Source organism: Molothrus ater, chromosome 1 (assembly GCF_012460135.2).
Source record: "Molothrus ater isolate BHLD 08-10-18 breed brown headed cowbird chromosome 1, BPBGC_Mater_1.1, whole genome shotgun sequence".
NCBI lineage: Eukaryota > Metazoa > Chordata > Aves > Passeriformes > Icteridae > Molothrus > Molothrus ater.
In genome coordinates, this window is record NC_050478.2 from 101240810 (window position 1) to 101255857 (window position 15048).

Here is a 15048-nt window from a genome sequence, read left to right on the forward strand (position 1 = left end):
CAAAGGACAAGCCTTTTGAAATAGAGCAGTGTCAGGAAAGTGATCTCTTCCTAGCCATCCTACACACCAATAATTATTATTAAAGGAATATCAAACAGAATATTATTTTCTGAAGAAACAATGAGAGCACCATTTCTAATGCACATCAAGTTAATGAAGACCTCTTTGACTGATGTCTTCTTTATTGTCCCAGCACATATTGATTCTTTGTTAATGTTTTATCACCCAGAACCCAGTAACATCTCCAAAGTCATGATATTTTTAGATTTCATAGGCAGTAGATGACAAATTTCTTAAATATTTGCGGGAAATAAACATAAATGAGCTTTCTTTTTACCTTTCATTAAATGCCTCTCTGGTAAAACGTGTAATACAGGCCTATAAATGTAAGACTATAAATACATACTCCTAGAAAGTTCTGAGCCTGAGAACATCAAGCAGCAGGAGCCTTTTTATGTGGCTTCATACAGTGCATTTAGTTCATTTGCTCCTTACATGGTTTGGCTCAGGTATATGTGCACTCCTGTAGCTCTGTCTCCCTGCCTGGTTTCCTGACAAATGTAGTTATGCAGCCTGGGTGAACAGACTCTGAAAACACAGTTAGATTTGGAATCAAAACATTATAAATGGGAAGAAATTAAGAATTAGTTGGTTTTGCAGTGTTTAGCTATATGTAGTATTTGCTATTGCCTTTGGCAGACATTCTTGTTTGAAAGCTCACTGACTCAATATTAAGTCAACATTTTAAGGAATCTGAAAACACCAAATTGTTTCTCTCTCTTTCCCACTGTGGGCCAGGCTGATTTCAGATAGCTCCCTCTCAGAGCTTCCTGGTAAATGTTTCAGTAAATTCTATCACATTTCTGTTCTGTAGAAACTTTTTTCCCCCTCAAAACTTTTGCAGTTGATCTCTGTTAGAGAAATATATTTTAGCAGCTTTTTATGAAAACTAGTCTTTTGACCAGGCTGAATTCCCTAGAAGTCATCAATAAATATGGAATTGTTTGCAGGGGTGTACTATAATTGGCTTTTTAAAATAGATTTGCTATACTATTTCTCAGACTTCTTGAAAGATAATCTCAGACAGCCTTTAGATCTCATATATGGTATTGCAGATAATATCCCTCTCCCATGAATTTTGGTGAGAACGGGATGTCCTCCCTGCCATGGTGTAAGGCTTGATCCTGCAGCAAGCACAGCACAGCACCCTGACCAGGTGTAGCAAGGTGCTTATGCACAAGGAGGAGCTGGAGTGAAATGTGTGACCCAGGCAGACCTGTGCATGAACCAAACCCCCTGACTGTGGTGTTAGTGGTCAGTGCCTGCACAAATATTGAAGTGTGAGAATGCCCAGAAGACCATGGCACAAGTGTCAGCCAGTGGTGCAGAAAGAGGAAAGATAGCATTGCCCTCAGAAAAAAAATGGTAACTTTTTCTCCTTATTTTACTTCTAGGTCCTACTTAGACATGTATAAGGTGATAATATTTAGTTACCTCTTCTGGTTTGTGCTTACCATAATCTTCATCACGGGAACCACAAGGATCAGCATATTCTGTATGGGCTACTTGGTGGCCTGTTTCTATTTCCTTCTCTTTGGTGGAGACCTGTTGCTGAAGCCCATCAGGAGCATTCTGCGTTACTGGGACTGGCTGATTGCCTACAATGTCTTCGTGATCACCATGAAGAACATCCTGTCGGTAGGGAGCTGATGCCTTTCCTCTGCCTTCAGCACTTCTGTTTCATTGGCAGTGTGCACAGTGCGCTGAGCAGTCATTAAAAGTCCTTTTTTGGGACCATAGCCTTCTGCAAGCCCAAAGCAGTCTCCATTTCAGTTCAGCACTGCTAGGGAATGGCAGTGCATATCCATCATAGGGAAATGTGCACCCTTGTGCTCAGTCAGGCTTTGTAAAAGCTCACGAGTTACTTTCTAAGGGCCAGGTTCTGGTTTCTTTGCCTAATGAAGTCTCTCCTTAGAAGTCTCATGAAAAGTGGAGTGAAAAATGAGTAAGAAGTGCAAATTAGTCATACTGTTGATAAGTAGTGCACATTTAATTGGAAAACTTATTTAAATAAAGAATTTTCAAACTAGTATGAGATGCAGTTGTGTGATGTGATGTAATTAGTGAAGTTGAGTACAAAGTTACAAACTCCATTCCTGTTTCCTTTAGAACTAGTGTGAAATTCAGGTGGAAACAGATGTATTTGATAATTAAATGTCAAATTCTTCTGCAAAATATGAAAGATTTTTCTTGGATTAATTAAGTCTTTTATATTTATTCTTGCAGTGGTACTGACAGGTGATTAAGACAAGCCAGTAATTTCAATCTTTTTGAAAGATAAATTTAGATTTATTCCTGGCAGTTGCTTTTTAGCTTTGAACAGTTTTAGTGCTGGACTGCAAAGAACAGACATTTTTCTTTTTACATTTATTTAAGTCACTACACTGATATAAAATTGATTTATGGGTGGTTTGAATTTGCAAATGTTCTGAATGCTTACATATGTGCTTCATTTTATGCTTGGGAATTCAGTGGAGCTACATGTGTCTTAAAATTGTCCATGTATGTTTGCAAGAATAAGTCAGTGATTTATAAAAGTTGCTAAGTTGTCACATTGCATTGTATGCCAGATGTGTCCCTTTCTGTGCAAAAACTCAAACAAGCCCCACATACCTCCTGTCTCACTAATAATCAAAAAATCAAATTCTGTCTAAGACTAGTTTGTGTGTCACTGGTAAAGCCACTCTTTTTTCCAAGCTCTTTTAGTAATGAGAATAATTCAACTGCCCTTGGCTGTATTATTTCTCATGTAATGTAAAAAGATGTAATTTTTCTTATCCTTATTACTGCTAGGTCTTGTTATAAAAAACTGTCTTTTACTTGCAGATAGGGGCATGTGGCTACATTGAATCATTAATTCAGAAGAGCTGCTGGGTGATTCAGGCATTTAGCCTGGCTTGTACAGTTAAAGGCTACCATATTCGTAAGTACAGCGTATTTTTCTCCATGATTTTCTATAAAAAAAGAATCACCTTAAAATCTTCTACCATATTTAAGTTGTGCCATCCCTTGATGTATTACCTTTTGAAAAATCATGGACTTATATTGATTAGCAACACAGAATATTGAAAACATTTCACAGAAACAAGGGGGACACGTATACAGAGAAAACTGCCCAGACATCCACCCACAGCCAGCGTTTGCTGTAAATGAACAATTCACAGATAGTGGCACTTGACACATTTTCCCATAAATGCAGGTGATGTGATACCCTGGTTTACTGTACATCTTGAGCTAAAAGGTCAGCTCACCATCACTGCATGGACAGGGCACCTTTTCCCTGCTGCACTCCCTGTGTGCAGTGCGGGTTCCCACTCCTCCCTGTGTACCAGGGTTCAGTGGTTCAAAGGAGAAACCACTTCAGCTCACTGAAATGGTATGAAAGTAATAAAGTTTCTGCATGCATAAAGAGTTTAGACAATTTTTTTCCTTGTGATTATTCTCATGTGGTGATAAAAGGAATGGAGTGGATAATGTCTGTGGATGGAGGTGAGAGAAGGGAAGAATGAAGTATGGAGAGCAAAACCCTTCACATCTCAGTGAGCTATTAATTTGTCTCCACTTTGTCCTGACACCCTGGATTAACAGTTTGAGAACACTTGAAGGGGTTTTTTTGGTGTGTTTTTGGGTTTGGTTTGTTTTATTCCTGAATTTAAAGAGCTGTTTCAGCCTAGTGAGTCTGCAGCAAAGTTCTGAATTCCTGTAGTCGTGATTGATCCCAATAGGTAAGTGTGGAACAGGGCAAAAGAAAGTAAATAGGAAGACACAAATTCACAGGATGAGAGGTGCCCAGGAATTCTTGTGTTATCCAAAACATTTTGGGCAGCAACAGAAACTTAGGCACAGGTTTTAAACTCCCACCCAGTTTGAGTTTGGACACAGCAGGCTTTGAAGCTCTTGGAGTTTGACCTTTCAGAGCTATTAGGTTGGCTTGCTTGCTTGAAAAGCCAGCTTCAAGCCAGAGCCTGTCCCTGGAGTCCTTCTACTGCCTTCTATAGGGCAGCATAGGCCATGGAGTTTATAGTCCAGGTCCACAAAACCCAGTTTTAATTTTTTAATATCCCCAAGAGAACTGTCTTACAGAGAATAAAGGAAGAAAGAAATAGCCCAAGCCAAAATCTAGGGGTAGGAAGAATGGGTTTTCCTCTCTGCCTGTGTCCTACCCCAAAGGAAGCAGTTTTGTGGTTTCAAATATTTCTTCTCTTATGCAATGGAAAGGAGCATTGAACTGAGTTGTGGAGAGGAAAAATAAAAATAATCAGTGGTGGCAGTCAAAAAGTCATTTTGACAAAAATAAACTATTTATTTCTCCTGTTGATAGCATTCTTAATTAAAAAATGAGAGAAAAAGTCACTTTGAAGAGAATAGGACAAAAAACTGATATATGCCACTTCAGGAAACACTGAAATCAAATAATTCAGTGTAACAAAAAATGTGCCTTTTCCATTCTTTTTTTTTTCAAGTACTTACTAAAGTAGGGTGAATTTATATGCAAATGGTTCACTTCTGTGATATTCTTACTTGTGGGACAGTGGCACATGGGACATCACATTGTTGGAAGCTTTTCAGTTTGTTGTAAAACAAATTATGGTACACCTCAAATGGAAATGCATGACAATTTTCTTTAGGAAAATCTAAAATAATTCAAATAATTTTAAAGGCTAGAATTATTTAATTCATTAAACATTATGAAAGAATTTTTAACACTGATGGTGTCTTTTTCCAGCAACGAGCAATCCAGATTGTAAACTGCCCAGTGGTGAAGCAGGAATCATTTGGGACAGTATATGTTTTGCTTTCCTGTTGCTGCAAAGAAGAGTCTTCATGAGTTACTACTTCCTTCATGTGGTTGCAGATATAAAAGCTTCTCAGATATTAGCATCAAGGTAACAGAAAATTTAAAAGAAATTAAATTAAACAGCTCAAATCTCTTATAGTGGCAGTACTTAGTTTTTATGATAGGCAGTACCAAAACAGTCCTCTAACATTGATTTAAACAATCCATGCTAAATTCATAACTGCAAACCCAGCTTTGACACAAGAAAACAAATTAATTGAGAATCTAATAGGAATTAAACAATTCTTTCTACCAAATGCCATCTGCTGCTCCTGTTAAAAGCTCTGAAAATGTGTTGCAGCATTCTCTCAACATTGATATGCATGAGAGAGAATTCCAGAGTTTCTAAGTCTTGGAAAGAAAATATTCTGCTGTCAGAGCTTGAGACAATTGTCCTTAGAAATCCCATCTCAAGAAGGAGAGAGGATGAGGAAGACGGGAAAGTTCTTATGTCTTGGGAGGAAAAGGGAGCACTTTTGGGAGGTGTCACATCACTGAACACTGACCAGGTTTGGCAAGGAAGTGTTAACCTCATTGGCCTGTTACACCACAAGCATTAACTCATAGCCATCACTAGCACAAACATTCTTCTGGTTTATGATATGAAGGCAGATGAGGAATGAAATAATGGTATTAATTTCCATAGGGTTTCCAAGAAATTTTTTGTTAATATTGGAATAAATGTATTGTGGCTTTTTTTTTTCCTCAAAAGACATACAGACATTGATTTCTGACTGTATTTCAGGAAAAATTTCGCTTGTATGTAATGAAATGAAGCAGTTTTTATCTTCCTCTTCCAGGGATCATTTTAAGAAGGGGACATGTTTAGCTCCCTGTAATAAACAAAATTCAGCCCTGTAAGGAGAGCTACAAAAAGAGCTGCATCTCCACCCCACATTGCATTAGGCTTTTGTTCTGAAGTGAATTTCAGTGCTGATGCCAAATTATGCTGGATAATAGCATTCTTTGTACTCTTTTTGTACCTCTTTTGGTGTGCTGGTTTCACAGTGAAAACAGCATAAAGCAAAATCATGAGTATCAAAATACGTCCTATATAGGGAAATGTGCATCCAGAATGAAAGAGTAGACTTCTAAAATTATAGCTTTTCTTACTGAATCCCTGACAAAAGAAAGACTTTAGATCTAGGTTACTTCTTTGAGAGAGACTTTAAGACTCTTTAAGAGCCTTAAAAGTACATGTGTGAATTAGGAAGAATGGTCATAACATTCAAATCAATGAACCAATTAAATTTCTAATGTAATGGGGTGGAAAGCCAGATTCTCTTGGCACATCAGAAACTTGCTCCAGGGTTTGTTATCGTCAGATTGAAAGCACCATAGTTTTCAGAGGGTAAAAGTGAAGCTGAATATATGCTTACCATGGTCCTAGATAAAGCTGGACCTTGCTCACAACTTCCAGGAGGACTGAGGCAGGGGATTGAGGTGATTATAAAGCTGAAATAACTATAAAGAAATCCTGAGGATGTGCAAGAAATCCTTCCTCATCCTTGAACCTACTTGTGTTCTGTGTTTTGAGGACTGGAAACTGAATTTCTTGAGCAGCTGCTAGAGGAACTTACAGGCTGAGTAGGGTTCGCAACATTTGGGCCAAGATCTTGAAATGATTGTATGTAAAGATGTTACTATTTTAGAGCAATTGATTGTTTCTTTCAAGTCCTGGATTAGTTTTGTTTGATGCAGATAAGGTCAAGTATAGAAGCAACATAGAATTCTCTGTGATTAGTTGCCATAAGGAAAACTTAGAAACATTTAACGTGTCCTCTCCTTTTTCTTTTTCTGTCCCATTTCTGATGTAGGGGTGCTGAGCTTTTTCAGGCTACAATTGTCAAGGCTGTAAAGGCAAGAATTGAAGAGGAAAAAAAATCAATGGATCAACTGAAAAGACAGTATGTATTTAATGCATTTATATATATATATGCATATTTCTATGCATATGTATATACATATTTAACTGATTGCTGGTACTTATCTTGCACTTTCTTTGATAGAGATTTTGATAGAAATACTGGCTTCTGGTATTTATCCACCACTTTCTTTTATAGAAATGCTTTACCATTACTAGAATTTTGTTCTGTATATCTGTTATCTGTATTCCTGGAAAAAATTGTTGCATGACTGCTCTTTCTGTTTTATTTGTGGTTCTTCCTGTGGTGTTTAAGTGCAAAATATATATTTACCTTCACTGAAAATATTTGCATTCGATTCAAGTGGCTTGGAGATCCTTTCTCTTTATACAGCCCATAAGTCACTTTGATTTCTCTTGCATACAGCCAACACTTTCTTTGGTAACTGCAGAATGTTCCAAAAAAAAGTTTCAAAACTCCTTCAACACAATGCATGGAAAGCCCTAACTGATTCCTAACCAAGTGTCAAAGCCCACTCATGACAGCTTCTTCCACGCTGCATAATGGAAGAATCATGGGAAGATTGCAGGGACCATATTTTCTACCTATATAGAATCACATAATTATAGAATTGTTTGAGTTGTAGGGGAAAATCTAAAGGTCACCTAGTCCAACCCCCTGTAATGAGCAGGGACATCTTCAAAGAGATCAGTTTGCTCAGAGCCCCATCCAGCCTGACCTTGAATGTGTCTGGGGATGTATGTATTTAATGAATTTATATGTCTGGGGATGTATGTATTTAATGAATTTATATATATATGCATCCACCACATCTCTGGGAAACCTGTTCCAGGTTTTGCCACCCCCATTGTAAAAGCATTTTCCTTATAGGCAATTCAAAGCAATCCTCCTTCTGTTTAAAACCATTGCCCTTTGTCCTCACAACAGACCCTGCAAAAACACTTGGCCCCATCTTTCCTATAAGCTCTCTCCAAGTACTGAATGGCTGCAATAAGACTCTCCAGAGCCTTTTCTTCAGGCTGAACAACCCTAATTGCCTCAACCTTTCCTTGTAGGAGAGGTGCTTCATCTTCTAATCACCTTTCTGGGCCTCCTCTGGACTCTCTCCAACAGGTCCATGTCTTTCCTGTGGTGGGCACCCCAGAGCTGGATGCAGCATGGTGGGTGGGGTCTCATGAGAGCAGAGGGGCAGAATCCCCTCCCTCACCCTCCTACCTGCTCTGGTTTGGATTCAGCCTGGGACACAGCTGGATTCCTAGGCTGGGACTGCCCAGTGAGGCTCATGTCCAGCCTCTCATCTGTCAGCACCCCCAGGTCATTCTCAGCAGGGCTGCTCTCAGCCAGTTCATCCCCCAGGCTGTGTTGATGTCAGGAGCTTCCCTGACCCAGGTGCAGCACCTTGAATTTGGTCTTACTCAGCTTCATGAGGTTCCTGTACATCAGCTTCTTGAGCATGTCCAGATCCTTGCAAAATGCATCCCATCCTTCAGCTGTGCCGACACCACCACACAGCTGGTGTCATCTGCAAACTTGCTGAAGGTACACTTGATCCCACTTCATCCCCAAACAGTAAAAATAGCACTGGACCCCCAAGGGACACCATTTGTCACTGATGTCCATTGAGACAAATCATCTTAAAGGGTGAAGATGTAGTACAAGCAGTACAGGAACAACCAAATCCCTGTTTCAGAGTTGCAAATTTCAGGAAAAGCAATTTTAAATGATAATAACAGAGTTGAGTGGGAGAAAGTAAAGCAGTCATGACAGCAGGAAACCCAGCTCTCACTGACCAACAGAGGGAACTATTCTTGGTCCTCCCAGCCAGCCCCTTCAGAGCAATGTAACTCCTTCTGTTTAAGGACAGGACTAATGACAGTGAGGAATATTTCCCTCAGAAGTGTTGCAGAGTATGTGTGCATGTGTTTGTGTTTGTGTTTGTGTGTGTGTGTGTGTGTGTGTGTGTGTGTGTGTGTTTGTGTGCATGTGTGTTTAATGCTTGTTTTCCAGGGTGGGTGAAGGTGTAAATCTAATGAGATTCTTCCTTTTGCTAGAATGGATCGCATCAAAGCCAGGCAGCAAAAATACAAGAAGGGAAAAGAGAGGATGCTGAGCATGAACCAGGAGTCCTCAGAGGGGCCGGAGATTCGGAAGGCTTCTGAAGAAGATGATGAAGGTACCATTAGCTACTCCTGTACCATATTTCCATAAGGATCTGATAGAACTGCTAGTTGGACAAGTGGTAAATTTTTCTTGAAACTGCCAGTGCATAACAACATTGTTAGCTGAGTATCAGTTTCAGGCTCGATTCAGGAAAAAAAAAAAATCTGTGTTATGTACTGTAACAAGGTTTAGAGAAAATGGTTCACTTGGAGGATACTTTTGGTTAACTTCAGGCTGTTGGCAAAGAGCTGAAAAGAGTCAGAGGTTTGTTTTGGTAAAAGTCATTATCTATAAACCACAGTTTTACAAATAGATAGCACCAACATTTTTCCAGCAATGTTTTCTGGATGCTGTTCTGGATTTTTTTCAGTCACTGAAATTTTTGTGTGCTTTTAAATGTTATTTAAAATCATGGGCACAGATAAAATCATACCTATCTAGTGCCACATTTCCAGCATTGACCTGGGATCAGCAGTTAGTGGATTTAAAAATTTTTGGAGCCTGAAATATAAGGGGATTTGAGAGGAGGGAAATTTTTTTCCTCTTTAAATTACAGTCAACTGTGACAGTATGCTTTAAAACACAAAACCCAACTTTTTAGCTGTTTTAGAGTAGAATGCTGTTTTAACTACTGCATAAATCAGAGTACTTCTGCTTAGTGGTCATGGTTTTGAATTATTTTAATAATAAATGTATTCAGTAGACCTGACATCTGATGTTCTCATGAAATTTTAGCTCTTTTGAGAGAAATTTAAAATTATTAATCAGTGTAAGAAATATGTTTCTCATTTTGTAAAATTAATATTTGAACATATTTTATTTTAGGAGATGCAGACAAAGAGAAAGCCAAGGGCAAAAAAAAGCTGTGGTGGCGGCCTTGGGTTGATCATGCTTCCAGTAGGTTTTCTCAATCCTCTTACAAATATGTGGATTTAACCCTTATATCCTTGACCAGAATGAAGGCATTCCCATAGCCTGTTTGTTTTATGCCTGATTTTGTGATTGTGACTTGATAGAAGGCTTGGGGTTTTTTTCAAAAAGTGATTTCTACTTTCCAATCTTCAAAGAATTTCACTATATTTTGAACTTCTGTGTGTTGGAAGCATAGCTAGCTCATGATACTTTGAGCATTCTTAGAAAAATATCACATCAGATAAACATGTGCTGAAAAGAATCTGTCTTGACCTCAAAGGTTTCAACTCCCCGATACTGCAGAGCTCGATATATTTAACAATGTGACTGTGAAAGTTTGCCAATGCACTCTAAGATTAGTCATCATTTCCTTTTCATATACACATATCATACATCTTTTTTTCAGTCATTTTAGTATCAACTATAGAAATCTGAGCACCACAGAAAGGCAGGAAGACATAGAATAGGCTGTGTACAGCTCAGCTCCATCTCTCTTATGCCACTTCAATGTGTGGTTGATGCCACTTGTTTTGCTATTTCCATTTTTTTTTGTGTTTACCCGAGAGCAAAAATATGTCTTGCCTTGTGCACAAGAAATTATTAGCATGTGTCACTCATATAATTGGTGCATTATGATGCAATTTGTTTGTAGCCCAGCCCAGTCATATGATAGAGTTCTTTGCTACGTTATGGATTTGGTAGAAGAGGAAAACTGAGTAGACTGCAATCTCAAGTCAAATGTGCTTCAATTGGATGTTTGTTGAATGAAATCAGACATGAACTGTTTAGTAACCTCTGAAGATGTGAAAAAAGTACTTTAATGTAGGGCACTGATCAGAGTTATACCATAGAAACACAGGATCACAGAATGTGCTGAGTTGGAAGGGACCCATCAGTATCATCCAGTCCAGCTCCTGACCCTGCACAGGCCCATCCCCAAGAGTCACACCATGTGCTGAGAGCATTGTCCAAATGCTTCTTGAACTCTGACAGGCTGATGCTGGGGCCACTTCCCTGGAGAGCCTGCTCCAGTGCCCAACCACTCTCTGGGTGAAAAATTTCTTCCTGATATCCAACATAACCCCACCCCCCAAATCAGTTTCATGCCATTAAAAATATGAATGTCTATATTGTTTGGTCATTTAGCTTAAGAGCTACTCCAAGTCATAATTTTACACATTTACATACTGCTTCATTTACCTACATGTATTTATTTATAAATTCAGCAGACATATATTTGCCAGCAGTGTTTACCAGAACATGGGATCTTTATTTCTATCAAGTCACAAGTAAACTGTGCCTCTATTTTTGTTTTTCTAAAGGGCACACTGCCACTTTAGAGAGACCTATCCTTTTCAAAAGGCTTATGAGAATAAAATTCTTGTCCCATAATTTCATTAGAACAACAACGAAAAAACAAATAAAAACTATAATTTGTGAGTTTTTTCTATAGAATTTCAAGTTATCATAACTTTGAAGGAATGGGATATGGTCTCTGGTTTATTCACCACTGATTTTGTACTAAGAAGAATTGCACAGAGAGATATTGACTTTGGCTTTTACTTATTTTGTTCTCATTATTTAATGTTCTTAGGTGGCAAGTTGCATTTTGGTGTTTAAATATTGAGCATTCTTGAAATTATTTACGGCAATAATGCAAAACCTTGTGGGAAACATCACAGACCCTGACCCTACAGCCAGCAATTTCCTGCCACATGGCTTGCATCCACACTCATTGACACATGGCACTGACAGTGGGTGTTTACAGGCAGGCAGACTGGGAATAGACTGATATTCCCCACTCATTCTTTTTGGAACACCACTGTAACTGCAGCATTCAGCGCCATTCTTCACCTCAGAAAATGGGTTTGTGGGTGTATATATGCAAACATTGAAGTCACTCAAGCTTGAAGTTTTAAATTTAGATTTTTATTGTTATATTTATATCACTTGCTATAATTTTATTGTGCAGAAAGAGACCTCATTTTGTATATTGTAGCAATTAAAACATTCATGAATTTGAGTCTGAGTAGAGCAGATAAAAATATCAGTGAGGGTTTCCTCATTGACAGTCACTCACAATCTCCCTGGTAGGGTGGTGTGGTTCCTCCTGTGCTTGTGGATTATTTTTGAAGTCCCACAAAGATGAGCAGGAGTTAGGACCACATGCTCAGATTCTCCTGGGTCACACAGTTGTGTCTGATGTAGTGCAGAAGATGGTGACTGCAGCTGTCCTGGGGAGCTCTTTCCCCCTGGGCACAAGCAGATGATGGGATCATGCTTTCTTCTGCATCCTCCATCTCATCCCACGAAAAGCCTGTACAACCCTTTTCTCAGTAGGAAGAAGCCACATTTTACAGTACAAGAGGGGTCTCCCAAGCCCAGTCTGGCCATGAATTGTGTTACCTGTAGAACTGGGTCTCTTCAGGAAGCCTTGTAGGTGACTGACACGCCACTTGCTCCATTTTGATGTGTGCAAGAATGCATTATTGCTATTCAATCATACCTCTCTCTTGAGCTGTAAAAGGGATGGAACTGCTACATTGGAGTGTCCCCTCAGATATGCTTTAACCTAAAAAAATGTGTAGGGAGATCAATGTAGTTTTATTTGTTTCCAGATCAGGCATTCCAAGTCTGACTGAGTGCTACTCTGAGCCTTTACAAAGCTGTACTGCCATAGAGGTTTTCCCTAATGTCAAACCTTACCCAGCTGATCTGCATTGACAATTTCTGTTGCTGACTACAAGATACCATTTTATGAAAGAGAACTGCAGACTACTGGCTGTTAAAATGCTTTCATCTCTTCAACGCATTTTAAATGGGCCTTTTTGGAAGGCTCAGCACCAAAAATCCATTTGTTTCATCCAGGAAATTTCCAAAATTTCTTTTCACCTCAGTGCAACAATTAGAATGGCTGGAGTGGACTTTCTGTCCCTCTGCAGGGCATTCATTGATGCTAAAAATCATAAGTGCACACATGAGGCACAAAATTCCCTCTGTGAGGGAGTTTTAGATGGCAAAGTTATGATCCAAAGATCAGTTCTGGCAAATTTCACAGCCTTACCCTGAGGTTTATGACTAGTTATATGTGATCATCTGTGCACACAGGATCTGTGTAGAATTCAAGGTATGATTGAATTACAACTGTTACTTTTCCAGAGACCTCTAATGATGAATAGATATAATTTTATATAAAGACATATATCAAGATTTTGTAAATTTTTGTCTAAATAAGTGTCCCTTCAAATATTTCAGCTTAAATGTGGCAATTAATTACCAGTTTTCATTGCTGAGTGTAATGCTGTGATTTTTATTTTTCTCTTGCTCATTACCTTATTTTTATTTTTGTTTTCCATGTTTGTTCATGTTGGCCTGTTGCCATCCGTGAAGTAAAAACATTGCTTCTGTTCAAGGATATAAGGCCTAGCTTAATCACTGTGTACCTATGCTGTATCAAGGTTTCAGAATCTTTCTGAATCCATGGGCAAAAAATTGAAACTCATGTGCAATCATGTTAATAGAATCCAAGGGATTTGTTTTAAACAAGCCAAGGTTTTCCATTACCTCATCAAAAGAATACTATCCCATTGCCTAGTTTAAAGGATTCCCTCAGTGTTTGAAAGAGAAATTCTGTATTTTTTGTCCAGTGGTTCTGTTCATATAAGTTCATTTACTTACCTGCTGGGCTTTTTTTTACTCCCTCAAATAATCATAAGTCCCCAATAAATTTAGACTTAATTGTCATTTTTCACCAAAAATGTTACAATATTTTCTTTACATTTTCTTTTTATAGGGATGCTTTCCTTAGTTCTTGTATAGTTCTTATTCATGCCCAAAGCATTGCAGACTAACATCAAATAAATTACCTGAGACCTTTTCATCTCTTGCTTCTTCTCTGTTTTCACCTCTCCTGGTTATGAATTTTTAAATGACTGGCTACCTGTTCATAGGTCTTGGGGGAGTTGAGAATAGAACTTTTCAGAAAAGTAAAAAAATATTTTGTTTCACTTAGTGGTCAGAAGTGGAAATTATTATTTGTTTGAGACGGATAGTGAAGAGGAAGAGGAAGAGGAAAAAAAAGAAGAGGAAGAGCCGCGAAAAAAATCTGCTTTTCAGGTACTTTATGGTAATTTGCTGTCTTATTGACATCCGGAAAAAAAATGTATATTTCTCATAACACAGGCACATATGTTAAAGCTGCCAATTCCTATAAAGTAGTCCTGAAATGTATTGGAAATTAAATTTCTTGCTGATCTAAAATGTAAGTTTGCCTTATGCTTTAAATATTGCCAAATTCTTACCAAAACTATACCAGAGTCATATCTTCAGTCACTTATGAAGATAACAAAAATTAAAAAAACAAAGGCTAAGAACCCAAGCTTTACTTTTTTCTTCATTTCAATAAAGACAGTTGAGGAAGCTGACTTGCCTCTGATGCTACTGTGGAATGCCTCCAGTGGTTTTTTAGTTTTGAGGAGATGTTATCATTCCATGAAGAAATAATCCCCAAAATAAGCATGTTTTCATGGAAAAGAATACATACTTAATTTAAAAAAATATCATTCGACCTAGTGGGCCAGAGAAATATGTCCTTGGATTAGAAAATTACAAAAAGAGACTACATCCATTTATTTTCTTTCATTTTCAGGGCAGTGTTAATTAATATATTTGCATTTTTAGTGCCAGACTGTGCTGGTGCAGGACAATATTGTAATGTTAAAAAGATATCTGAGGTTTCCTATCTGATTTCCTCCATGTGGACTGGCTGGTGTTGGACAATACCAGATATACTGAATGGCTTAAATGAAAAATGTGGGTGAAGAAGTTAGTGAAATACTCCTACATCTGGACTTGCTTTTGCTTTTATAAGATTAAAGTTTCACTGGTTGAAGAACCTTTTTGAAATGCTGCAGAAATTTTTCAGGTCTGTAGCTTCAAAAGCTTAATCAAAGAAGCAGCTTTTTCTAGCTGAGTATTCCCATCCAGATCCAACCTCACATCACTGTGGAACTGGCGCATTGCGGAACACTCAACCCAAGCAAGAGCAAGAAGCTGCCTCCATGCTTTTCCATCCCCTAAGCCAAAACCTTTCAAACAAAGCTTCCCAGACAACATTACTGAATTAGAGAAAGAAAAGTTTTATTTATTCATTAACAGAATGTGCCTTTGTTTATATATTAACATTGCCAGTTG

The 15048-nt window shown here is 38.2% G+C and overlaps 1 protein-coding gene across 1 annotated transcript in view; it reads left to right on the top strand.

The window, feature by feature from the left end:
• PIEZO2 (piezo type mechanosensitive ion channel component 2) overlaps nucleotides 1–15048 on the top strand; it is a 285479-nt gene that overhangs the window by 230716 nt on the left and 39715 nt on the right. Inside the window, exons 28-34 of the mRNA XM_036378969.2 lie at nucleotides 1455–1698; nucleotides 2887–2983; nucleotides 4787–4946; nucleotides 6715–6804; nucleotides 8835–8956; nucleotides 9769–9840; nucleotides 13868–13971. Of these exons, the coding sequence (XP_036234862.1) occupies nucleotides 1455–1698; nucleotides 2887–2983; nucleotides 4787–4946; nucleotides 6715–6804; nucleotides 8835–8956; nucleotides 9769–9840; nucleotides 13868–13971 (889 nt within the window). The remainder of the gene's footprint in view (nucleotides 1–1454; nucleotides 1699–2886; nucleotides 2984–4786; nucleotides 4947–6714; nucleotides 6805–8834; nucleotides 8957–9768; nucleotides 9841–13867; nucleotides 13972–15048) is intronic.